This window comes from Marmota flaviventris, chromosome 12 (genome assembly GCF_047511675.1).
Source record: "Marmota flaviventris isolate mMarFla1 chromosome 12, mMarFla1.hap1, whole genome shotgun sequence".
NCBI lineage: Eukaryota > Metazoa > Chordata > Mammalia > Rodentia > Sciuridae > Marmota > Marmota flaviventris.
Window position 1 is genome coordinate 95,074,472 of NC_092509.1, and position 27,581 is coordinate 95,102,052.

Genomic DNA, 27,581 nt, shown 5'->3' on the forward strand with positions numbered 1-27,581 from the left:
TCATCGGCCCCAGGTATGTATGCCAGTGTTCATTTGAGACTCACATCCATCCATTCGTATCTGAGTCCCATCAAAGTGTCTCGTCATGTGTCTGTGTGCAGGATGGAAAGAGCAGGGCATCCATGAGTCACAATGTGTCATTCATGACCTGGGGGCTGCCAGCAATCATAGAATTCATTAGGCTTCATTTGAGAAATAAAATTTCAGGACAGTTTGCTGAAGTGGCTTCAACAGGGGCAAGATTGAAAGAGAAAAAGTGTGACGGCTTAAACAAATAAAGTCTCTTGGAAAACACACCCTACCCCAGCCACTCACTTCTGGATGGCATGTAGATGGCGCCATGCCAAGCAACCACACCACTTTAGGACCTCAATCACAAGCACCCGCTCTAATCATCACCTCCAATTTTTGAAACTAAATCTCTCTACTGCCCAAACTTAATTGATTCCTCAACCCACTGGGGCTCGCCATCCATGGACCCTGCCGTCTTGCACCTCTCTCACCCTCACCACCCACTCATCCAGTTTAGATCCCAAGGTCAGTCATCAGACTCCCTCCCATGGCATGCCTGTGACTTTCTGCTTCACCTTGAACTCAGGTTTATCAGCCTCAGTGGGGTTCTCAGGGCCACTGGAAATTCAGGCTCCTCTTCCCTCCTCCAAGGGCTCTCCCGTTCTGGGAGACCATTCCACACTTTCCCTTTTCATCAGACCTCCCAGGCCTCCTCCACAGGGTAGTCTATTTCCTAAGACACTGAGAAAACAGAAGCAGTTGGAAGAGAGCCTCCACCACACACTTCTACCCTGTACCCCGCAACCTTCCCCACTGTTTACACCTAGTTAAGGCCAACAGAAGGACAATACTTGGCAATTCTCCATTTTCTCTCCTGCATCATTGGTTTTCTTCTCTCATCTGGATGTTTCCTCTCTTCTATAAACATGCTATTGTTTGTCCCATCTGAAAAACAAAACCAATTCCCTTGAGTCCAGGTACATTTTAACTTCTGCCCTATTGGGCTTTCCTTTGGAGAAATAAAAGGTCCTCTAACTTGCTGCTTCTTTGTCTCTCTTCAAACTGCTGCAAAGAGCCTTCAAGAAACCTCTTCAGTCACTGCAATTAGGACTCTGCCTCCCGCACTGAAACTGCCTTTGCCAAGGTCCCCAAGGACTTCCGTGCAAACCCAATGATCAGTTCCCAACTTCTTGAATCCATCAGCATCATGGATATAGCTGATCATTTCTTTCTCCTTAAAACCCTTTCTTTTCTTGGTTTCCAGGACATCATCTCATGTGGCTTTGCTCCCTCACAGATCACACTTTCTCTGGCTACTTGGCTGCTTCCCCCTCTTCCCTCTGGCCTCTTCACAAAGGAGCAGCCACCCAGGGCTCAGGCCTTGGCCTCATCTCTTTCCTGGTTACACTCACTCCCTGGGCTCTCCCAACTAGTTCCATGCTTTACAGGTATCTACTGAAGGCTTTCACTCTCTACCTCTGGCCTGCTTGCACACTTCTTCACCAGATTAAACTCTCCATCTGGGTGGGTGATTAGCATCTCTGTGTAACACATACAAACTCAGCCCCCGCTCTTCCAGCCCCCTAGACTTCCATCTCAGTCCTCCTTATCCTTTCCATTGCTCAGCCTCAGCATCTTAAACTCATTCTTGATCCTTCTCTTTCCCTCGCAGCAAATCTTGCTACCTCATGCTTCTGACATCAGAATTGGGCCATTTCCTGTCAATTGCCTTGATCCAGGCATCCCGTGTCTTGGACGAATTGTTATAATAGCCCTATCTCATCTCCCTGCCTCAGTCCTTGCCCCTCTTTGGTCTGCCTTAACATAACCACTAGACTGTCTCTTACCTATAACTCCGATCCCGTCACAACTTGTCACACACCTCACTTTCAATCACTATGGCATTTGTCTCACTTTCAATAAAAGCCCAAGTCCTTGTCTCACAAGGCCCCCAGGTCCCACAGCATGTGTCCCCCTCCACCTCCTGGCCGGCTGCCTGACTGCCCTCCTTCTCACTGGGCTCCACCCATGTGATTTCATGACCTTTTGGTGCATCAGTGTCTCTGTCTGGAGTGCCCTTTCTCCAGATATCCTCAAGGTCCAGCATTCATCCAAGTGCCATTTCTTCACTGAGGCTTTTATTCCTTTTTGTGCAAAGCTGCTAGGTCCACCTCGCCTCCGGACATTTCCTTTCCCCCTTTCCTGACTTTTCTTCCCTAGTGGACTTTGGTGTGTAGTTAGAGGTAGGCTAATGTGGTCACAGAGGGACATGCAGGCCCTCCAGTCCGTGTGCCCAAGTTCAAGGCTTCATTCACTGTGTCACTTACCAGGTATTCAAGAAGGGTTCCATTTGTTCTTTTTTTTTAATATTTATTTTTTAGTTGTAGTTGGACACACTATCTTTATTTTTATTTATTTATTTTTTAATATTTATTTTTTTTTTTTAGTTTTCGGCGGACACAACATCTTTGTTTGTATGTGGTGCTGAGGATCGAACCCGGGCCATACGCATGCCAGGCGAGCGCGCTACCGCTTGAGCCACATCCCCAGCCCATTTTTATTTATTTTTATGGGGTGTTGAGGATTGAACCCAGGCCTCGCACATGCCAGGTGAGCACGCTACCGCTGAGCTACAACCCCAGCCCTCCATCTGTTCTTCACGTTGCTCACCTATAGGATGAGAATAATGATAGGATCCAGGTTGTCAGGTTGTTTACTTAGTATTTAGAACCAAGTCTGGATCATATTCAGCCCATCTACTTTTTGTTCATCAGGCTTCCCCTGGAATATCAGCTCCACAAGGGCAGGGTTCCCTCTGTTCTGTGCACTGCGATAGCCCATCATGTGGAATAGTACTTCATGCAGAGCTGATTCTCATTAAGTAGTTGTAGAATGTCAGGTCATTACACTTTCTTAGATAGGAAAGAATCAGTAAAAAACAAAAAACCTTACTAAAATTTTTCTTAATATAATGATGTGCCTATGAATAAAAACTATAGAGTTCTCCTATTGCATGGGTCTAGACACATTTGTGTCAATCATTCACAGGTGGCAAGCCTCTCCCAGGTCACTTCGGAAAGTCATGGAACAGTCTCTCAGCATGCCAGGTGGACATGCATTGGTTCCATTTTAGTACTAAATAAATGGCTACCAAAGTCAGTATTTTTCTCAGATTGCAGTGACATACCTGTAATCCCAGTTACTCAAGAGGCTGAGGCAGGAAGACCGCAAGTCTGAGGCCAGCCTGAGCAACTTTGTGAGACACTGTCTCAAAATAAAAAAGGGCTGGGGATATAGCTCAGCCATAGAGTGTCCCTGGGTTCAACCCCCAGTGCCACACAAAATAATATAAAATAAATTAAAGGGATCCAAGGTATTTTAGTCTTAAATCAATGTTTTTGCTCAAAGTTTTCTGACCAGAATATTCTTCATAGAGCCACGAAGCAGAATAAATATCCACAAGGTACTCTGGGACCCTTAGTGAAATGAGCCCAAATATGAAAACTATGACTATTCTGTACCATCTTATGGGCTCTGGAAAAGAGGTACTCAGGAGGGTAAGCTTAAGAGTTCAGATCTCTACCTAGCATACCCAAGACCCTGGGTTTGATCCCCAGCTGCGCAAAAAATAAAAAGAAAGAAGGAAAGAAAAAGAAAGAAGAGTGAAAGAAAGAGAAGAGAAAAAAGAAGTTCAGATCTCATAATTCATAAAAATAACATAGTTCTGTTGGTGGTTGCTGTTCTGTTTATTTTAATAAAATATAGCCCTAGCACCAAGAGCCTGCATCCTGCCGTTCAGTTCCGTTCATTCTGTATAGTGTATAGGGTGCATTCAGAGCAGGCTCAGGCCTGAGTGGGTTCCAACTACTGTTTCTGGTATGTAGTCAGACGAGGGCCAGGGGATGGGGTTCTATTTTAAGAAGTGTTCTTTGAGAATTGAGTTTGCAGCTTCCATCCAGGAGATGAAACAGTTTAATGCAAAAAACAGTGAAAGCTCTGCTTGCAGAATCCCCGGAGCCAGTAAGCCAGGGCCTGGGGCACCCTTTCTTCCTGTGGGTCTGATTCTGCAGCCTCTGGTCACACGGGGAGGCCGGGCACTCCCTCTTGAGCCGCACCCGCTGTCGTCATGCCATGAGTGCACCAAACAGGTTCTCCTGGCTAGACGGTGGCTGAGGTGTCTGCAGGGGAAGGGAAGTACAGTCATGCACACGCCCAATGACCAAGACTCCGTCCCTCCGACACAAAAGCCCCTGCGCTGCTTTCCCTTGGTTTAAAACAAACCGAGCAAGCCACCCGGGTGTGGATTTCTCTGTGAGGGGGACAGGACACCGGCCCCTTTCCTGCTCCACACTCACTTTTCCATTTGCACTGCACTTTTTAAGACGACCCCCAGACTGTACAAATTTTAAACTCTGATGAAACTTCAGTTTGCCCTGAAAGTGCTGAAGTGTATGTACTGCTTCATATACTTACCACTTATGGGGACTCCCTAAAGTTGCGCCATCCCCACTTACCGGAAATGCAGGCAAGGTTGAGAGACCAACCCCAGGCCATACAGCTAAATTGTCCATGCGCTGTGTCCACTCTGTGGGGCCCATGCTTTCACTGAACTTTTGAAGTGTTTTGGTGTACTTAAAGGTGTTCCTAATTTTCAAATGCATGCCCCTCCACATTAATTCATATAAAATTCTGCTTGCAGAACCGTTCACTTCATAAAATGATGCTTTTCTAAATAAGTAAACAACAGATCTCTCTGATGGTAAATTTTGTGCGCCAGCTTGGCTAGGCTATAGTGCATACTGTGTTATTGAATCAAACTCTAACCAAGGTGCTGCTTTGGGGGGAATTTCCAGATGTGGTTAACCTCTACAATCAGTTGACTTTTAACTAAAGGCAATTATCCCCATTAATGTGGGTAGCACTTATCAGTTGAAGATCAAGCTTAAAGCAAAAAATAAATAAATAAAATGACCAACCCGTATCATAATATTAATAAACCATCCATCTTAAAAAATAAAATAAAAATGGGGCTTTAAAAGCTTTTTTTTTTTGTAGATGAATCAAGACTGTAGATTATATAGTTAACAGAATGTAGTTAACAGTATTGTACCAACATTTGTTTCCAAATTTAGGCAAATGTACCTTGTTTATGTACATGCAAACACCAGGGAACCTGGGGTGGGTACAGGAGAACTCTGTTTTTCTTTGTGTCTCTTCTGTAAGCCTCAACCTTTTTCAAAATAAAGTGTTAGAGGTTAGAAAAGAGAAAAACAATCTCGAGTGCAAAACAATCCGGTCACTTACAAAGTGTTGCGGCACATGGAACTTATTCAAAAGGACAAAATTCTTGGGGCTGGAGACGTAGCTCCATGGTAGAACACGTGTGAGGCCCTGGGTGCCATCCTTAGCACTGAGGGAAGGAAAAATTTCAAAACTGATTAAAGTTATGAAAAAAGCAAAAGGAATAGGGCTACTCCAACGAGAGTTAATTTCATATGAATTCTTCATTAGGCAAAATTAGTTGAACTGGCCTTGGGCACTTGTCCCTGAATCGAGTCAGGGAAGGGAAGGGAAGGGAGATGCAGCAGGATGGGCAGGAACTGCGTGGTGTGGCTCAGGTTTCTGGAGGACAATCAGATTCCACTTAGTAATTCTGCTTTGCTATCTTCAAAAAAAGGGATACAACGTAACTTATGATAAATTATGATTATATAACAGGGGTCCTTAAAAGGAAAATGAATCAAAATCATGAGAAGGAAGAAGACAACTACTGACACAGGGGTAGGATGCAGCAGCTTACCATGCTTTGGATTCCCTCGTGGGTCAAACTGAGACCCTACTCAAATGAGATGCAAATGAAAGAAAATTATTAGGAGGGTGCTTTTAAAAAAAAAAAAAAAAATCAAGCTAACTTGGTAGTACCACTCCTTGAGTCCCTCGGGACTTAAAAGAGGGCAGCTCATCTTAAATCTACATGGCAAAACGGGCCAGGTCTGATCCTTTGAGCCAGCCCAACCGAGACAGGAGAGAGCAGACTGTCTGAGCTGAGAAGGGTAGCAAGTCGCGACACAAACTCTGACCACGCGGAACGTGTAATCATAGAAATCATAGCTGTGCCTCTTGAACCTTTATCCTGGATGCTGGCTCAGCAGCCGGGGACTTGTAATCCACTCTCGGACGGCACATCTCCCAGACAGATCTGTTCAGGGCTGGACTTGTGCTTGCTCGGCACTAACCCCCACTTAGAGGCCATGGTCAGGAGGAAAGAACCATGCCAGGAAAAAGTGGCTGGGGTCAACTACCCAGGAAAGTAAGGACAGTGAAGACTACATCCCAGAAGGTGGGCACTGAATAGTCCGAAAAGATTTGCACTAGAAAATTTTTTAACTCTAAAAACACTAACATGTAACAGATTTGATCGTTGCAGAGGACCTTGGTATGAGGGCAGCTTGATGGTGCATATGCCAAGGGTTCATAGGATGGGCCCCAAAAACACTGGTCTGAGGTTCAAGTAGAGTATTTTTTGTTACTAGCCATGTTGAAAAAGACTTATGGGAACAATGATGTAATAGATTACATTCCTGATCAAGGGCCTGATGCTTAATTTTCATGGAAATAAATATAAACTACATTGAATTAATAAGTAGTAATTTTATGGCCTGTATTAATTACTTATGGCCTACATTGATTGTGGCCTATATTAATGACCAACGGGATAAAATAACTCATTGGCCGAAATTTACTGGCATCATTCCCAAAAGTTAGAAAAACACAAAGGGAATTAGTGCTATGACTTGGGCTGGGCTACTGAAGGGTTGTGAGTACATCCCGCAGAGCTAGATAGCACAGGCCTCCCAGACCAGATTGCGCTAGCAGGATGCAGACTACATGGAAGTGTAGGTGGCGTGTTCTGTGCCTTCGGATGCAGGTGGTTTTGCTTATCTTCCTGCAAACAAGTAGCCAGTCTGTGCCGAGGTGGGAGTGCCGAGGGTGCAGAACGCTGTTGGGTGGAACTCTCTTCTCTCTGCTCACAGTAGGAAAAAAGAAACAGGCATGGGATGAGGAAAGCCAATCTTCCTCACACTAGCTGAAGGACTGCTGTGTGTCTCTGGGCCCTGAGGATGCAAACAGGAGAAGCACAGACCCTGATCTTGGTGATGCAGCAAAGAGATGGGGGAAATACAGGTGAGGCCACTTGAACAATAATCCTAGGCCCAAGGGCCTTTTAGAAGCAGTGCAAGGCTGGGTGGGAGGGTGATGACCCAGGAAGTTGACCCATTGCAACAGAGAAGATGACACCCTGACTTGAGGCCATACTTGTCCTGAGAATGCTCTAAGAAGAAGAGTAAAAGCAAAGATAAGCATGTGACAGACAGCTTTCAAAATGTTAACAGGTTTCTCACATTTGAATTTTAAATCAGGGACTTTTTGGCTTTTCACTGGACCTTGGCAAACACTTCTTCTTTCTTCACGCATTTGACTTCATCATTTAGAATTTCACTCATTAGTGTAGAAGGGGAATGGCCATTCTAGGAGGCCAATTCAAACACAGGCCACAGGCCTGGAGAGAGCTAATCTTTCCTTTGGGCTGGGCCCCTCTTCCTCTCAGGGAGGTGTCCGCAGCTTTCTCACCTCCTGACCCTACTGGGTACTGGGGCCTCCTTCCATCATCTCATTTTGAGTCTAATGGAAGTGGAGCTGGTTGAGTTCAGATTTATCAAGGGCTGGAATGTTTACTTGAGGAGTAAATTTGCAGGGAAATTTTGAATCAGATTATTAAAATTTGGTAGCAACTTTTTTTTTTAATAATTTTTTTTTTAAATATTTATTTTTTAGTTCTCGGCGGACACAACATCTTTGTTTGTATGTGGTGCTGAGGATTGAACCTGGGCCGCACGCATGCTAGGCGAGCGCGCTACCGCTTGAGCCACATCCCCAGCCCCTGGTAGCAACTTTTGAGAAGCTGCTGTCCCTAAAATGACAAATGGGGTAGGAAAAACTTTAGAAATTCCACTTCTAACTCTGACACAGTAAAGGATTTACATTTGCATCTCAGACCCTGCAATTGGGGTGGGGTGGGGGGAACCACCCAGGTAAAGGAGGATAAAAAAAACTAGTAACTAGTGCCCTCTAAAGCTTCCTCCCAGGAAGTCCGATTAGAGTGTTCAGGTTCTTCTTTACAGGTACCATAGCTATAACAATTTATAAGATTGGGAAAGTGGCAAGGACGCACAGAGACCCAGGACAATATGCAGAATATTGAAGAGCAAGGGGGAAGGGCTCTGCAGGCCCGGAGCATTCCTGCTGTCTCTGGCTCCAAAATGCCTCCCTGAGTCTCAGATCACTTCAGGCAGGTCCACCCTCCAGGAGGGTCGAGGTACGATGAGCTGCTCTGGGCCTGCTGGGGCAGCCCACTACTTTTTCCTTTTATTCTGTCATAGGTTTGAGAGTGTTTCCAGTCTTCTAAAGAAACTGTTTTTAGCTGAATACATGTGTGCATGGAAAGGTGGAAAGACACATTTTACATGCATTTACTATTTCAGGTAGCCTGTCATTAAACATAGATCTCAGTCATCATGTATTGAGTATTGAGACTAAACCAGGCGTCCAGTGAACTCCAGCCCGCAGGCCCCTGACCTGTTTTTGTGAGCAGTTTTATTGGAGTACAGCCAGGCTCATATGCTGACATATGGCCTAGGGCTGCTTCTGTGCTACAAGACCAAAACTGAGGGGCTGCAACACAGACTGAATCTACAAGCCTAAAATACTTACTGTCTAGCTCTTTACCGAGTAGTCTGCCAACTTAAGGACTATATTGAAGTATCCCAATTTAAAGAAGGTATATATATATATATAAAAAAAGTCTTAGATTGTTCTCAAGAAAAGAGTTCACCCAAAGACACAACGAATAGTTTTTCATTCATCATCTCTTTAAGAACATCTATATCCCCAGTACCACACTTAGGACACATCAAATTGAGGGTTACAAATATTCAGATTTTATTATAAATAAAATACTGTTCTTTTTTTTTTTTAAACATAAAAAATGCCAAGTGTTGCGTTTTTATTAACCACCCTGGAGAGCATGACTGTAGAGATTAAGGCAAACAGCTAAAGTGAAGGCACATACAAAAGGCCACAGTTGGAATCAAAAGGGAAAATTCCAGGGAAAAATAACAGTTTCTATCCCCTGTGACACCCAGCAATCTGCAGCAGCCATCTGTCTGTTTCATAAGACAAAGACAACTGCAGCGATACAATAAAATAATGGCTATATTGCAGGAGTGGAATTAAGGTATTGTCTTATAAAGAACTTTCATTTTAAAAATAAAATTCTGTTTAAAAATATACCACACAGATGGAAGAGAAAACCTCTCAAACAAACCAAAACAACAACAACAAAACCCCACCATGGCCTAAGACTTGCTGGAGTGAACCTGTCCCAATTGTCCTTTCAGTCCTTTCCCTGCAACTGTGACCAAGATGCACAGGTGAAGTTGTGGCCACTTAATAAGGGGAACCAGCCGGGAACCACTGATGGGAAAACCTGGCAAGAAGGAGCCATCCCTCCGTGGTAACAGAATGGGCAGAGGAGAGCAAGAGTGAAAGCGTGGGCAGGCCCAGTCAGGACCTTATGGGGGAGTCTGATACACCCCAAGGAGACGGAAACAGGAAATGGGACCAAGAAGTGTGCACACCACCCCTCCCGCCTCCCCATCAGCAGCACCACCCCAGATGCCCTCCAAAGCCCGTCATAACGCACTCCCTTATCAACGCCTTGCTAGAAAGGGCATTTCTAGCTCATCGCTGGCTAACTAGATCCCCCTTGGCAAACTTTCCTGATCCCACACATACTGGAATGGGCATTAAGAATAGTGCGGGGTCCTGAGGATGCCGTGGAGGAGGCCCGACTCCCTCTATGGAGGAAAGCGTGCTGATGTTGATGTTAGACAACAAACAAGCTGCAGAGGCGGAGAGCAGCGTCTGGGACACAAATACAACCCAAGAAAGTCTAGATGGAAGGAGAGGCGGCAAGGCAGGAATGACAGGCCGGTGAAGAGGAAAAACTGAGCCAAGATGTGAACAGACAGTGCCGTTCTAGAAACAGGACCAAGCATATTTACATAAATTCCTTACTCTATAATCATGATAAACGAAAAAAAATTCACACAAAAATATAAATTTGAAATAATTAATAGCACCAGTGTGTCAGATAATAGTTTCTTTCCCCCCGCTACACAAAGTACAAAGTTGCATAGTGTTAAAGGCTATATGTGAATCTCAAAGGCAGGTTGGTAGGAGGGAGAGGGGCGTGGTAGGGAACTGTCACACTGTGGTCTTAGAAAACCACAAAGCTGAGGACCGAAGGCTGAGAAGCCCACTAGGAAACTCCACACAAGGTTCTCCCCTCTACACCCAGAGGGGAGGTCTACAGTGGGTGAATCACAAAGTGCAGGAACTAGGGTGTTGGCTGCTGCATGAAACAGTGCAAGCATTTGCCACCAGGATTTGGCAGACAACAATGTGTTCTGAGGAATTCCAGAAGGCGGAAAAAGAAGACTGGAGCTAAGGGTCAAATGTTCCATCTCTCTCCAAAAGAAGGAAAAAACATGCACACCTGAGGTCCCGACACTATAGGTTCCACCTACGTTTCATCCCTCTGCTAGAAAAGACTAGGACGAGGAGGTTGTTCTTGTGTTTGTCAAGATCTTAGGGACCAAGTGCTGTCTGACAGGTATTTTAACACTAGTTCCAAGAGTAACATACTAAAATAGCTCTAGGATGTTTGATTTTGAAAGAAACTTTAGTGGTTATCATCTCCCTGTTTCTTCAGAGTAAGGTCCATTTATAAGAATATCAGAAGAGGTCTACTGGTCTAGTGGTGAGTGCAAGCTGCCCATCCAGATTTAAATTATCAGCTGCCCAAAGATCTGAAAAAAAGCTTATCTTCCTAGTCAATTATTAACATAAGAGAAAATCTTCAGCCTTGTCAGCCACGTTCTCCTGGAGACTCTCATAAATAACTATACCCTGACCCATGGATGGCTCAGTTCCTAAACTTAAACAGCGAGCAGGACTGATGGATGGCTACCCACATTCTAAATGACCAGTCCCTTTGACACAGGATGTTTATTTCCTTTTGCTTACAAGGAGGAGGTCAGAAGATGCAGACGTACTTTCTTCATCGGTGGACTGGGTATACTGGCCATCACAATGCTACAACTAGTAGCCAGACTTCTCCTTCATAGAAACAAGAGTACCGAGACTGAGGAGCTCTGCTGGTGTCGATGCAAGAGGGGAGGGATGCTGCCCTGGCATTCGAGCATTCACAGGACACCAGTGCAGGATGTCACGTCCTCCTGCAAACTGGAAGGGAAAATGTGGGTAAGGTAGCAACAGGAGTGGAAGAGAGACTTTATTAGATAGAACCCTTTGTTCCCAGTTCAGGATGTTTTAATTGCTTCTCTTTAAACTCTGTGACTTTTCCTGGTTCAAAAGGACAGTGATGAAGAGCAGCAGAGAAGTGGGGGTCTGAAAAATGTAATCTTTGTGTCAAGGCACTCTGTGGCCTCACAAACGATCCCCCAGCAGGGGATGCTGTCTTCTAGCCCTCTCGATGCTAGGGCTTCTCGATGGACGGGGTGTTGAAGCAGCCGGACGGTAAGGTCTTCTTGATATCCTCCAGGTTGTGGATGTCCTTCAAGATCTCCTCGATATCGCGGGTGTAGTCCATGATGGCAGCCTCCTGCTTCCTGGCTTCATTCTCCAGGTCGGACACTTTCCTGTCAAGGTCACTGGCCTTCATTTCGTCTTTGGCTTTGTTCAGGGTACCTTCAATCTCATTGAGCTTGTTCAGGTCCACTGTGTCCAGCTGACCTATAGGGCCAGAAAGCATAGAGAAGAGTAGACACCTTCAGCAAGACCTAGAACCTCACTCAGGTACCTCCAGGAGCCTTTCTCAACATTAACCCAGCAGCTGCCACCACACCATGGCGGCCCTGACCTGCGGGTCATCATTGTGTACAAGGGCACAGACGATGCAAGCCAAGCGCAAACACTGACCTGGCCCAGCAGAGGTGGGTCAGAACTTATATAAGATATTGGGCCAGAAGCTTTTTTCCGAGAAGACAGTTCTTTGCGGAACATTTTCTCAATGCACAGCTACAGTGTTCTGTACCCTACACTCCAAGTGTGGTTCGGAAGGTCACCTGGTAACATTTATTGCCCTTTCCAGGTTTCTACAGGTAGTCTGTATGTCATTTTAGTGCCATCTGAAGAATGCAAAAATTCCAAGGTAGGGAGAGCCTGAGCCCTCAAACTCCTAGATTCCAGGGAGGATGGGCTGGCTGGCTGGGGCACTGTCTGCTTTTGGGAACTGGACACTATTGGGAACCTTCCTATGGAAAATGGCCAAGGCTGAAATGCTGACATAATTTCACCAAAGCCTCACTTTGAATGAAGCAAGAAAAAGAAGGCTCTGTAACAAATGAAAGCAGATACAAGTGACAGCACTTCAGGCATATTCCAGCTGATCAAGTTCTCATAAGACCATTTACCTCAGTGATTCTCAGAAATTAAATAATTTGCCCAAGTATGTATAACCTATTGGCAACAAAGCAAAGATTCTGACCCAAGTCTGACTAATTTTAAAGTCCAGCTCTTTCTTCCACGAACATCTCTCTCTTATAGCTAACTTTCATTTTAAACCCACCAGCTGGCACATTATTTATTATTCTTGACATTTGAGACATTAAAAAAAAAAATTCCCCCTCAAAGGGGGAAAAAAAAAAAAAAAACAGCACCTAACAAAACACACCAATCTGTAAAGGCTAGCAAATTAAAATACAATGCCTCACTATGAAGAGTCCAGGCTAGAGTACTGCCACCTTGTAATGGAATTTGGTGACAAAAGTACATCTGTCCAAAATGAAGGATGCTCCCTACCAAGATGGGAACAAGGTTTCCATATGCTTATCTTTCCTTAACAAATCAAGTTTCTCTCTCTCTCTTTTGGCATAAAATAATTGTGCTTTAGTCGGCAAATGAACAGAATTCCAGGCAATGAAGTCATGCCCAGTTTAAAGTATTCTTTTATTTTATCACTGAAATTCTTTTAAAATTCCTCAAAGACATTCTGCTAATGGAATGAGCTAAGAAAAAATAATACTGATTAATTGCCCCATGAACCTGGACCAAAAATGAACCCTACAAGCTGGCAATGTCTCTTCAAAATTTAAAGACAGTCCCCAGACTGTACTGTTTTCTTTGGATTAGGGTCCACAGAATGCACCTAGTAAGCACTAGTGGATTAATACATCTGAGTCATAATTCATTTTGCTCTTTAAAGTTGATGAACATGTGAATATTATAATTAATAATTCAGGTTGCTCTTAAAGGTTCCCTTGTGCAAGACACATACTTATTTTATATGGCATTTTTAAATAAGCAAGAACTAGAAGAAGTATTCATAATTCAATGGGTGATTTTAAAGGGATTCATATATTAGTCTGCCTTTGAGTGAGCGATATCCAATCCCAGGTACAGTGTGACTTATTCACACAGAAGAAAAGGACTGCGCGTGGTCACTTACCTAGTTGCTCCAAGAGGTCGTTGATCATGTTGAGGAGGCTGTTCACTGAGTTTTTGGCCTTTCTGGCGTTGATCTCAGCTTCCTGAGCAGCCTGGGAAGCCTGCAGGGGAAAAGGATAAGCCATACAAACAGCTCCGACGCTATGTTTTCATCTTCTTTGGGTATACTCTGTTGGCCCAATGAGCCAATAAATCGAATTTTCAGATGCTTTCCCCTTCTCTGATCATGAAATAATGACCTCTCACTGTAGGTTTTTGCTTTCCTGGGGCCACATCTTCAGGTTGAGGGTACTGCTAGTTCTACCCCATGGAACCATCACCAAGAGGCAGTCAGCATGCCTACACTCGTATTTATATTAAAACAACAACAACAACAAAAAATCACTATTATCTTCTCTTCTCAGGTTCTCGCTTGAGAACACAGGAAGGTGTATTCATTATAAAACCCATCACACAGAACAAGTTATTTTTTAAGGGTGAGTATAAAAACTCCATTTTAGAACCAAAACATGTCCTTCAGGGCACTCTTAGGGACTTGATTATTAGAAACTACCTATTCTTAGAACATTTTCATAATCAACTGAAGCTTTTCTGTAAATTCCCCCTCAACCTGCAGCCACCCAGCCACAGCCACACACTCCCACGCTCATTTATTGGGACAATACAATTTACATCTTCAAAACCAACCAAACGTTGATATTTGGGAAAATTCCATGAAACCTGAACAAATACACTGAGCATGAGTCACAGGAAATAACAGTGGAAGAGGAAGTGTCTCAATATCAGAAAACAGATGCTCTCACAAATAAATCCAGTCAAGATAGAAATGAGTGGCTCAGAGCTCCCTGGTTCACTTTTCATAGTTTTCAGGGTCGAAGTATTCAAACACTTTGGGATCCATACAATGTGAAAATTTTAAACAGAAAAAGAAAGCAAGGCAAAAACCCTTCACAAACACATGATTAATCTCTGCTCCGAGGGCAGCTGTTCTCACTGTGCCGCCACAGGCTTTTCTGAATGTGCTAGGAGGAGACAGGACCCTGCTGTGGCCGCCAAGAACAATCGCACTGCATCTGTCCCGTGGGCTGCAGCCTCCTCTCTCAGGAGCCACCTCAACCTTCAAGCTTCTGCTTTACAAAACATGGTTACAGACCCAAACAATACTGGCTAAGTGCTGGCCTTTCAGACTTGATAGGAACACAGCGGGATAGTGTATGTGAGGGTTGTTTATGTTACTCAGAAGTTATTTACCAATAACAAAAGATGGATCTTCTTTCTATTCTTTAAACTAAATCCATACCCTTTTCTGAAAATGTAGTGTCTCTACGACCAGATTAAAAATGAAATCACTGACTCTCAGCACATTATGAGAAATCCCTATTTTTACCACCTGGGAATTTCCACTTGAGCCACTCTGTCTCACAGAAAATTAAAACAATCCAAACAAAAAAAGGAAAAAGTACAATAAAATCAGGTGTTTTCACAGAGATGCTTCCTGTTATCAATTCTTCAGGCCTTATGTTCCTCCTTCCTATCCCAAGGTGAAAATGACCCACAGTGAGAGGCCCTGTTTTTCTTTAGCATCAGTGAAAGAAAGAGTTCCTTCCTTACACTGAAAGTATATAAGTCAACAAGTTCCTGAATATCATTACTGTGACTGCTACAGTCAAATGGGCAGGAATATTCCCACTCTGTGTCTTAAAGTCTTCCTGAAGCAAAATACAGCACAGAACAGAAAAATGGACCCTAATTCTTCCTTGTTCCTTGGGCCATGTGTTCATAAATCAGTTTTGTTGCCAATGGTCTTATGTACACACGTCCTTACAAAAAATAAAAAAGTTAAACTGAACATGAAGCTGGTGTGTTTTGGTGGGGTGATGGTAAATGCTACCTTCAAATTTTCTTATACGAAAGAAATTGATCTTTGCCTCCAGGGAGCCAGCCATGGGAAGGACTAGGAAGGGAACTGACTTTTCATTGCATTCCCTTTTATGCCTTTTGATTTTATACCATTTATGCATTACTCAATCAAAAATATAGACATTTTAAATGTCCTAAAACCCCAAGTGTGTAAAACAAAGTTTTGTTTTTAACTAAGAGCAGTTTTGGGACAGGACCATTGTGCAACAGAAGTCCTGGCAGAAGATCCAAATTCTTTGTCTTCTATGTAAGCTACTAACCCAATTCTTGACCAGCAGATGCAATGAAAAACAGACTCCATATCAAAGACAGTCTTCCCCTCGAGATGGGGATCTTTACTATTGAACACCCTTCAACTCTCTACCCACTCACAAGCGTGCCAAGCCTCTTACCATCCCTGCCATCATCATGTCCTGGTCAGCATCGTCTTGTTTTCTCTTCAGCTCTCTCTCTGCTTCCTGTAGCTGCCTCAACATACCGTTCACTTCATTATCCAGATCTGTAACTTCTGCAAAAGTCCTTTCAGCTTCTGCCTTGGTGCTGGTAGCATTCTAGGCACAAGATAAGCAAATTGCTAATTTTTAAAAGCCTTCCCTTATCCAGAGTATGGCCCCACTCCTTTTATAATTTGTAAAATGTTTCAAAAATATAATTCAGAAAGAACAGCACAGTGATTTCTACCAAGGCTTCTACTGTATCACCTAATAACAGTTATTAAGAAAAACATGAAAACCTAACAAAACAGCATTTTAAATTTTATAAAGTGCCTTTATTTGCATTCTCTTTTTCAGTTTCTGAAGTTCCCTGTTACTGCTATTTTTAGTGGAGGTCACAGAGCTAGCAAATGATAAACATTTTATAGAGTACATTTCCAACCACACTGGGTCAATTAGACTCTTTCCCTTGGATACATTTTAAATTCAAAGCTAGCCTGATTCTTCTTGGCAGTTGATCATAATGTACAAAAAGGCCTCCATCCTGAAATATGAGTATATTATAAACATACTTAATTAAAAATCTTCTAACTGTTCTAGAGAAACTAAGACATTTATGTGACCTGAGTTTTAGAACCAGCTCCAATCTTGCCTTTAGAGAGGATAAAGCCAGCAGAGAGAAATCACTGTTATGAATATAAAGGATCCCAGTGCAGCAGCTACAGAAAGTCTACACGGGGGGACTTGGGAATGGCGATGTGCTCGAAAGGGGCAGGAAAGCTGTGTTCATACAGCACTCTACGGAACAGTGAGAAAGATGTCACCTGTCTAGGTTCAGGAAGTATGTATGTCTGGGAAGTGCGGAATTTTTTTGTAGAAGGGCTCCAAAGCCCTCAGCAGCTGTCCCACTTGGACAATTTGGATTCCACACTGATTTACTATAGAAATTTTAAAGGGACCTTTTTACTGATTCTTCCTTTTCAAACAACATGGTTACCTACTCTAAAGCCTAGTTAAAAAATAAATTAGGGATGGGTCAGGACAGATTTGCTGGAGCTACAGTCAGACTCTGCACAGGCCTGAGGGCCTAGACAGTGGCTGGAGAAGGAGTGAGGGGCTATTCTGGCAAGGAGGAAGTGCACACCTGCTGGACGGCGCTGGCGATCCTCTCAGCCTCGTGGGCCTTGTTCTTGGCCTCAGTGGCATCTGCTGCTGCGTTGCCCAACGCCAGCTGCGCTTCCCTCGTCTTCTCGTTGGCCTCCGCGATGGTCTGGTTGATGGCGGGAATCCTCCTCAGTGCCTCCTCTGCAGCTGTCTTGTTATCGTTCACGCGTCTATCAAAATCTAAAAGGAGTTCAGGGAAAGCATCAGAACACAACTCCCAACAAGCAAAAAGGAATTTTTCAGGGACCTGCAATTATTTCACAAGCAATAAAAATCAGGAAAAAAATGAAAGAATGGCCTGAGTTGAAATCTTAGAAAGCCAAGTACACGCACATCTCTACATAGGTTTCCCAAGAAAAGTTGTAAGGATGTGCACCTGTTTCTGGAAAGAGAATTCTCACTTGAAAATCTGTTTTGATGCAGAGTGTTTAGCATACCATTGCTACCACCCTGGCCAATACAGGTGATTTTACTATCAGGACACTGAGCTAAGAGTTCTGAGTACCTGTGATGCAGGTGCACCACTTTTAAAAATAAGAAAAAAGGATGACTAAAGAGGTTAACGTGTGGAGCAGGACTCGAACCAGGCCTGCAGACTCCACACCAAAGCCCATACTTACAACTATTATCCTATAAATCTTCCTTATTGAACCTATAATTTTTATCAGTAGAGAATCCATAGCTATGCAGTAAATTGGGCATATTTCTTTTCTATCCAGGGTGAAGAATGAGATGTCAGAGAAAATGAAAGATGACAGCCTTCATTTACCAACATGGGTCAGCTAAAAAGGCAGAACTTGGTTATCATGTGAGTCATTCTCATGAAAATGAGAATTTTCATTCTCAAGAAAATGCTTTTTATTTGTTTCTAAACTGAAGTGTGCAGGGGTAAAATGACATGAGCATTGGGATTTTTCTTGGAAACACTTCAGCATAAAAAAGTAGTGTGTCAGAGATGAACTAAGTGTGGTGACAACTATGGTGACTGCTGAATCTAGGTGATGAGTAGATGGGACTCACTATGCTACTGTCTCTCATTCTGCATGTTTCCAGAGATTATCATTCTAAGAACTGAAGGAATGAAATGGCCCAAGTGGAAGAAATGTCCCAAGAGCCCCATCATGCATGACCTCTCATACCTTTCAGGTTGTTGAGAATGTCATTGGCTTCTTGTAAGGTATTTCGTCCTTTTTTAGCAGCTTCTTCAGCAAGAGCCTTGGCAGCATCCGCTCGGGCCAGGAGTTGATCGGCAGTCTGCAAACGCAAGGCATATCAGAGGACAACCGGCCAAAGCCACCCCTTCCCTCTACTAGCAGACAAGGCGCCTCAAAGCTTCTGTCCTGAGACGCTGCAGCATAGGGCATGCTAGCCCCCAGCTGGGACCAAGAAGAAGGTCCTGCACTGAACACTTTATGGTTTGCTACCTCTGCTGCTGTTGGACTCAGATGACACCTGGAATGTTACAATGTTGCCTCCAGAAATGAAGCAACCTACAAATCAAACTGACCTGCTGTTCAATTTTTCCATTCTCCAGAAGGTTCTTTACTTCAAGCTCCTTCCCTCTCATGTCTTCTCTGAGGTCTTCATAATCCTTTAACTTCTGGTCAATCAGACGTTCCAGGTCCGCAGCTTCTTTCTTTATTTTATTTGCTTCATTCTGTGAAAAGCAAGGAAGATGACATAAGTGACATTTTTAGAAGAATAGCCCAAGTCAAGATTTTGTCAACCTTTTTAAAATTTAAAACGAGACACACTTTTCACCTAGTGAAATTCACAGTGCTTACATAGTTTCATGAGTTTTGACAGATGTAGTTACCTGTGTAGCACCACCTCAATAAAGATACAAAATGTTTCCATCACCCAAAGAAGTTCCCTTACACCCCTTCCCAGCCCCTCCACCTGTCCTTCTCTACTATGGCCACTGTTCCAATATCCTCACACATTCATCAAATTTTGTGTGCACAGACAAGAGAGTACATGTATGGCTGCAGAGATCTAAACCTTCAACTGTCAAGTCAACACCTCATATACAGAAAGAGAAACAGTGAATTTCAAGTTCAATGTGAAACACATGTTTATCTAGGACTTTGCATGAGAAAGCATGATTAGAACACAGATATGAAATAAAATACTGTCAATTCCCAACAAACAAATACCTTTCATGCCCAGAGCATCCTGACACAGTGCTTTCATTAAACCATTACCTTTTGTTGCTCCTCATATCTCCATAGATAGTGCCTGGGAGGAAGGGTCTAGGCTTTTGGTGCTTTAAGTAACTGAAATGTGCTATAATTTACATTTATATGAAAGATATAGGATGATTATTCATATCATTAAAGTAGTCTGCTATTAAACATTTATAATCAGAAGACTCTTCACCTTGATAAGATCTATTAGTGCACTTAAAATAGAACTTAGCTGTACTGGTGAGTCAGGGCTGAGGAGGGAGGAGCAGGGCAGTCACAGGCTCTTCTACAGACTAGAGGGGACAGCACAGGCAACCACGTTGTGCGTACCTCCAGAGCCTCTGAGTCCACGGGAGCTAGCTGAGCCACACTGGCGTAGATCTCCACAGCTTTGTCTCCAGCACGCTTGGCCTCCTCGTGGACTCGGGCAGCTTGCTTTTCTAGATCCTGTGAGATGTTCTTTGCTTGTTCATACCTAAGGAACAAATTATGAAATTTAATAAAAAACAGCTCCTTTTAGCAGTTTAATGTTAACCAGATTCAACCCAGTTTACACCACCAGGATATCATTCCCAAAACCTCAAAGGAAATGCTACATTAAAAATGCTCTCATTTTAATGCCAACGTTTAGCTAAAATTTAATTTTGTCATCAATTTCTATTTATAACATAGTTCCTATAAAGAGTTTGAGTATTCCTAATCCCCAAATCCATAATTCTCCAAAATCAAACCTTCTGAGCACTAACATAACCTAATAACGTAACAAATGAAAAGCTTCACACTTGACTTAATGTGATGGGTGACAGTCAAAATGCAGGCACACTGAAAATATGTATGACATTTCAGGCTATGTGTATGAAGTGTATATGAACATAAATGAATTTTGTGTTTAGGTTTGGGTCCCAGTCACAAGTATGTCATTATGTAACTGCAAATATTCTACAATATAAAATAATCCAAAATTCAAAACACTCTGGTCCCAAGCATTTCAGATGTGATTCTCAAACTTGTACTTTCTTATTTAAGACCCCTTTAAAGATCTACAAGTATATTCTATTTGTTCTATTACATTTTCTCCCTTCTTTTTTCAGTTAGTATGCAGAATTTTAAGTATCATGACTAGTCTTATTATCATTCTCTACAGTTATAGTAATTGGATCAAACAAAATCTCTGTGGCTGCACATCCCCTGCTTTAATTACTCTGCCATTTCAAAAGCTCAATTAACAAAAGAAATCTTACTGCATGAATGCACATCCTGAATCCAAAGCATTTAATTCCTCATTGAATTGGTGTTATTTACAAGAATATTTGAGGGTCTGAAAGCCACTGTTAAATTATACTCACTTCCTATTAAGCTCTTCAATCTCGACTGCTGTCTGATTTTCTCCTGCCAGTGTTCTCAAAAGCAGATTATATGCCTCAGTTGATGTATCATTGGCTGTTTTTGCTACTCGTACAATGTCATCAGCTTCTTGTTTATGGCTATACACATAAGAGAGAGAGAAAAAAATCAACCATAGAAGAGACTATCCGACAGGAAAAGAAGTAAAATTTGGGTAATGCTTATTTGATTATATATGCGTACACTAATGTGGGTTGAGATCTCCAAATATTGGAAAATCCTATTCATTTGGAATTTTACAATCATTTCAGTGGGGCTAAGTTTACAAAAAGTGTTCTATAAATTGAAAAAAAAAGCGGGGGGGGGGGGAGTATTTCCCAAGATGATTAATGATATAAAATTTATAGGGACAGTAAAGGGAGGTAGGGGAGCAAATATTTTCTACTGAGATATGAAAATAAAGCATTTTTGTTGCAAAGTTAACATGAAAAGAATTTAATAATTGAATTCTACTGAGCTGCTTATGCTTAGACTCTATCACCTTTAAGACTCTGAAGTTAAAAATCTAAAAAAAAGTATGTTTTTTTTTTTTGAGATATGCAAATATAATCTTGCTACAAACCATTATATTCTAACTCTTCAAGTGACCACTCTAATTTCAAAGTAGAAAGAAGAAGATGGTACACAGAGCTGCTGACATCTCAGAAGGGAAAGTAAGTCTTTCAGAGGGACCCAATCTGAGGGGTGGTTCAGAACACCCAGTTACACCCTGGGAAGCTACACCTTAACCACTAAACAGAATTACCGTTCAGCCAGCTTTCGAGCCTCTTCTGCCAGAAGAGTCATGTTGTTTGGATCCCCTGTAGACTCCGGCTGAATGATTGACTGAAGAGGAAAAAAAGCATTTATTCTCAAAGGACTGAAGTGCTTAAACTTCAGAAAGCAAGTGTCAAAACTAAATTTTTGTTAGTGTTAGAGAGAAAAAAGACTACTTCTTATTTTCAGAGATCTTTATTAAATGATTTTACAAATGATTTCTATTTTCAGCAAAGGAAGATTAAACTGCCAGTGGCAGAGAAAGAATAAAGGAGGAAACATAGGTGTCCCTTGTTTTTACCCAGCGGGTACCGTCTCACGACAAGGAGGGACATGGCTTTCTGGCTGGGGGAGCAGCAGGGGAGGAGCTGAAGAACGCATCACTGCCCCTAACACACTTGCCACAGTTTTCCAAAGGGCTCCCCAATCTGCCCTCCACCCCGACCTTCCCACACACTCACCACATTGGCAGCTGCGATTTTTGCTTTCTCAAGTTCTCTGGAGGCAATTTCAATCAGCCGCTCCGTGCTCTCCACTCGGGCCCGTGCTTGTTCAGCTAAATTTCCAGTCTCCTGGATGGTGTTCCGGATGTTCTGCAAACGGCCGATTTGGCTGTGCAGAGTGTTATTCACCCTCTGAAGGCGATCCATCAAGTTCTGGTCCACATCTGTAATGGTATTGCAGAAGAGACGCCATCAATGATCTGAAGTGGGCATGATGTCTCATGAGAAATCTGAGGCACTGTGTATCTTGACCCTTCCAAATCCAGCCTCTTCCCAACAAGCTTCCCCACAGCAGAGCTGAGCAGTCTGTACCGCTGCCATCAATGGGTCTCCAACTGCCTGCCCGTGAGTCCCACCTGACTTCGAGGCCCTCTTTCCCACTCACCACTATATCCCCAGCCTTACAGAGAGGTTGGAAAAGAGAAAGCAACCAAGGATTTTTTTTTTAATATTTATTTTTTAGTTATAGGTGGACACAATATCTTTATTTTATTTTTACATGGTGCTGAGGATCGAACCCAGTATGGTAGGCGAGCGCTCTACTTCTGAGCTACAACCCCAGCCTACCAAGGATTGTTTGATGAAGGAAAGAAAAATTGATTTTGACATTCCAGCACAGGCCAAATTTAATCATAAATACACAATGTTGTTAAAAATGCTGCTAGTCTTGGAAGCTAAATGTATTTCAAAACTTGGGGAAAAAACTGTGTTTAAAACCATATTGAGGGCTGGGGATGTGGCTCAAGCGGTAGCGCGCTCGCCTGGCATGCATGCGGCCCGGGTTCGATCCTCAGCACCACATACAAACAAAGATGTTGTGTCCGCCAAGAACTAAAAAAAATAAATAAATATTTTTTTAAAAAAAACATATTGACATACGGCATATTCAACTCACTTTGTATTTTGAATTAAATAGACTGTTGCTGCAATCCTTTCCCCCTTGTACATATGTAATTCTTTTAATTGGTCTCTGCTTTTAAATAGCTCTTTAAGTTGCTCTTTATTAATAATACTCAACTTAATACCTGGATCCTAATAAACCAAAAGACATATATAAGCCCATGCAAACATAAACCTGCCAGTATTTGAGGTTATATTAATACACAAAAACCATTGAGTAGCTGGGTACAGTGGTGTATGCCTGCAATCCCAGCTGCAAGGGAGGCTGAGGCAAGAGGATTGTGAGTTCAAAATCAGCCTCAGCAATGGTGAGGCACTAAGCAACTCAGTAATACCTGACTCTAAATAAAATACAAAATAGGGCTGGGGATGGGGCTCAGTGATTGAGTGCCCCTGAATTTAATCCCTGGTACCCGCCCCCCCTAAAAAAAAATCATTAAGTCATACTCAAAACTGACCAGTGAGGGGAACAGAATAGAAAGCAAGAAATAAACTCCACAACTACAGCCAACTGCTTTTTGGTGAAGTTGCTAAGAACACATGTTGGAGAAGGGACAGTCTTTAATAATGGTGCTGGAGAAACTGAATATCCACATGCAGAAGAATGAAACCCTACCTCTCATCAGTTACAAAAGCAACTCAAATGGATTAAAGACTTAGAGGTAAGACCTGAACAATGAGACTCCTAGAAGAAAACACAGGGGAAATGCTTCAGGACATTGGAATGGGGAAGAATTTTTTTGGACAAGACCCCAAAAGCAGAGGAAACAAAAACAAAAATAAACCAATGGGATTAGAGCAAACTCAAAAAGCATGGCAAAAGAAATCATCAACAGATTGCACAGAAAACTTCCAGAATGGGAGGAAATATGTGCAAACTATCCATCTGACAATGGCTTGGTATCTATAGTATATAAGAACTCCAAAAATTCAATAGCAAAAAACCCCAAATAACTTGATTTAACGATGGGCACTTGACCTGAATAGACATTTTCAAAAGAGACATACAAATGACTAACAGGTATATGAGAAAAAATTCAACTTCACTAATCATGAGGGAAATGCAAATTAAAACCACAGTGAGGGGCTAGGGCTGTGGCTCAGCGGTAGAGCGCTTGTCTAGCATGTGCAAGGCCCTGGGTTAGATCCTCAGCACCACATAAAAATAAATAAATAAAATAAAGGTACTGTGTCCAACTACAAATAAAAAATAAGATATTAAAAAAAAAAAACACAGTGAGACAGCATTTCACCCCAGTTAGAATGGTTATAACCAAAAGACCAAAGATAATAAATGCTGATGAGGATGTGGAGAAAAGGGATCCATTACACACTGTTGGTAAGAATGTAAATGAGAACAGTCATTATGGAAAACAGTATAGAGGTTCTCCCCCCAAATTAATAACAGGCCTGGCATGGTGGTGCATGCTGTAATCCCAGCTATTCAGGAAGGCTGAGGCAGGAGAATCTCAAGTTCAAGGCCAGCCTAGGAAACTTAGTGAGGCCCTAAGCAACTTAGCAAGACTCTATCTCAAAAGAAAAAAAAAAAAAAAAAGGGCTGGGGATGTGACTCAGTAGTAAAGAGCCCCTGGGTTCAAAATATAAATAAATATAAATAAAACCAGATACATAGTGCAACAATGTTTATCTCTCTAACAAAATAGAAACCAGTATGTGTAAGAGCTGTCTGTGTTCACCATGAGTAAGAGATAGAAACAAGCAAAATGACTGTCAACCAATGAATGGACAAGAAAATATGGTATGCATAATGGAATATTACTTGGCATAAAAAGAATGAAATCTTGTCATTTAAAACAACATGGATGGAGCTAGAGATAATTATGTGAAATGAAGTAAGCCATGCACAGAAAAACAATTACCATGCAATCTCACTCATATGTGGAATGCAAAACAGTTGATCTTGCCAGGCGTGCTGGTGCACACCTGTAATCCCAGCAACTCAGGAGGATTACAAATTTGAGCACCTCAGTGAGACTCTGTCTCAAAATAAAATAAAAAGAGCTGGGGGTATAGCTCAGTCATGGAACACTTGCCTAGTATATGCAAGGCCCAGGGTTCAGTCCCCCAGCACTACAAAAAACAAGAATAACGTTAATCTCATAGAATGGTAGTTATCAGAGGATGGAGAGAGTAGTGGGTGGGGGGAATAATGAAAAGTTGATAATGGGTACTAAGACATAGTTGCCTGGGAGCAGGAAGTTCTGGTGGGTATAGCAAAACAGGGTGGCTATAGACAACAATAATGTGCAGTACAGTTCAAAAAGCCAGAAGAAAGGATTTTGAAAGACTTTACCCTAAAGAAGTAATAATATGTTTGAGGAGACAGAGAAGTTTAACTTGATTTAAATACCACATCATCTACACATATATTAAATAATTATATTAACCCATAGTATGTACAGTTTACATGGTTTTAATAAATAAATTTAACTTTAAAAAATGAACCAGTTCTTACTTCAGCATGATGCTCAATGTAAAAAAGAGGTCAAAGTTAAAAACAAATGAGATTAATAGTTTCAGAAAACAGCATTTGAAGCAGGGCCACCAAATATATGTGCAAAGGTGATCTATTGCACAACCTTGGCCTAACTACACACAGGGGTCCTGCCTGGACTGTCACTTAGGCAATTCCTGAATAATCTTAAGAAAGTACTAAGAACACAAACAAGCTTAGATCAGGGAAAATCATTTAGGTTTAGGAGGGAGATGCAGCCAGTAACATCTGAGAAGCCCCCTCCCTTTAGACCTTCAAGAATGCAATAATTCTTGATCTTTTTTGTCCAGTTCTTTACAGAAACAATAATATCTGAAAAAGAAACAGATAACCTAACTGGTAGGTTTGCTTCAAATGCCTTCCAATTTCAAGTATCTACTTGTCAGACTTAATGCATCGTATAATCTCCTTTTAAATTTGTACAATAAACACAAGTTTCAACTACAAATGAATACTAGGGGATTAAAAAAGATAAATAATTACGAAGACACTTTCATTCTTGGCTAGTTTGAACCTCGGCAGGCAAGGGCATCCAGGAACTCTGTTCATAACTGAGATCTTAGGGAAGGTGACACTAGCCCCAGCCTGACTAGGAAGCTCCTAGAGCTTTCAGATGCAGCAGCCCACTGTGCTCTGGCTCAGAGAGGTATGATGGCTCCCATCAGAGTTTCCATCCAACTTAATCCCCTTCCCGGGCAGAGGGAAAAAGGTAGCAATTGGAGCCAAAGAGAGTTATGGATAGCTGGGCTGCATCAAGATGCTTGGAATGTAGGTGCCCAAGCTGGGTCCCTTCCTTTCTTGCTCTTTGACCTACTCCCGTGGTTGCCAGTGCTGCACCAGAGCTGAGTACTAGACCCCTGCTCTTTGCTGGACTGATCAGCACTTTGGATATAACCCCATATTCAATTTCTCATATATATGGCAAGATAGATGTGAATCAGCTGTCCTATCTAAAACCAAAACAAACACATAAACACTTTATGTTAAAATAAGCTATTGATCTCTCATTGTATTTTCAATCTCTAAAAACTGACCTATGGAACAAAGTCTGGACTCTCATATAAAAATCAAACTGGCCCAAACGAGATACACTCAATTACTTCCTCCTCTTATCCAGTAATCACATAAAGTAAAATTTCTATACATTTGAAATATTTTAAAGAAGAAAGGAGAAACGTATTGTTTGTGTTGACCTATGACAGGAAGGCCTCTTCATGCAACTCCAAATGGACAGATTTATAAGCTCAATGGTGAAGTCAATCATTGCCGTCTCAAGTATACTTTTAATGTACATTTATTTTGTTCATCTGTGAACTCTTGCATATCAGCGATGGGAAGCCCCATAACATAGCTGGCCTGATAGAGCTGAGTCTTTCTATCTTTTCATTACTGGTGTGTTGAGCAAGTGCCTGGCTTACTATGGTACTCAAAGAGTGCAAAAAGGACTTGCCTGAGTTTGAAAATGCTTAATTCAGGGCTGGAGTGGTGGCTCAGCGCTAGAGTGCTCACCTAGCATGCATGAGGCACTGGGTTCGATCCTCTCACCACCACATAAAAATAAAAAAGATACTGTGTTTACCTAAAACTAAAAAATAAATATTTAAAAAATGCTTAATTCACAGAGTCAGAAATAAGAACAAGACTTTGAAGTGATTTTTTTAAAGCCAACAATCAATTATTCAAAATACCTTAATGTTTAAAAAACTAAGTTGTCTCTTAAAGTATATAAAATATTTTAAATTGTTTCCTACATCTTAAGCCCATCTCTTCTTTGTTATCAATCTCATCAGATAATGTACAAATGACTAATTTAATTGCAAAGGACCTTAACGATAACATAAGATGAAAGCCTATGCTTTTCTATAATGTTACTAGTACATCTGTTTGCTAATCAAATGAAAAATTTCCTAAGTAGGCACTAGTTTGTAATGTTTACTACCTGTTGCATAGTCAGTAGCTAGACATTCAGTCAATGCTTAAAGATCATGATATTTTTTTTTTTTTTTTTTTATGAGAGTCCTTACTAAGGAAGCAGTACATAAAAAAATAATTCATCAATTACTTTCAAACTACATTTAAAGACATGGTGTAATGGAACAAATCTATGAAACATTTAAATCTGAATAGCAAATATTTTTGATACATTGGAAAATTACCTTCTATTATGTCTTTTTTTTAATATTTATTTTTTAATTGT

At 41.9% G+C, this 27,581-nt stretch overlaps 1 protein-coding gene across 1 annotated transcript in view; it reads right to left on the reverse strand.

The window, feature by feature from the left end:
- Positions 1 to 8,988: 8,988 nt before the first annotated feature.
- The window catches only part of Lamc1 (laminin subunit gamma 1), a 108,094-nt gene continuing 89,501 nt past the window's right edge, over positions 8,989 to 27,581 (reverse strand). The window contains exons 19-28 of the mRNA XM_027935035.3: positions 21,928 to 22,133; positions 21,456 to 21,535; positions 20,653 to 20,790; positions 19,637 to 19,781; positions 18,628 to 18,777; positions 18,260 to 18,374; positions 17,101 to 17,300; positions 15,915 to 16,073; positions 13,604 to 13,703; positions 8,989 to 11,889 (exon numbers count right to left, since the gene is read on the reverse strand). Coding sequence (XP_027790836.1) covers positions 11,633 to 11,889; positions 13,604 to 13,703; positions 15,915 to 16,073; positions 17,101 to 17,300; positions 18,260 to 18,374; positions 18,628 to 18,777; positions 19,637 to 19,781; positions 20,653 to 20,790; positions 21,456 to 21,535; positions 21,928 to 22,133 — 1,550 coding nt within the window. The 3' untranslated portion in view covers positions 8,989 to 11,632. The remainder of the gene's footprint in view (positions 11,890 to 13,603; positions 13,704 to 15,914; positions 16,074 to 17,100; positions 17,301 to 18,259; positions 18,375 to 18,627; positions 18,778 to 19,636; positions 19,782 to 20,652; positions 20,791 to 21,455; positions 21,536 to 21,927; positions 22,134 to 27,581) is intronic.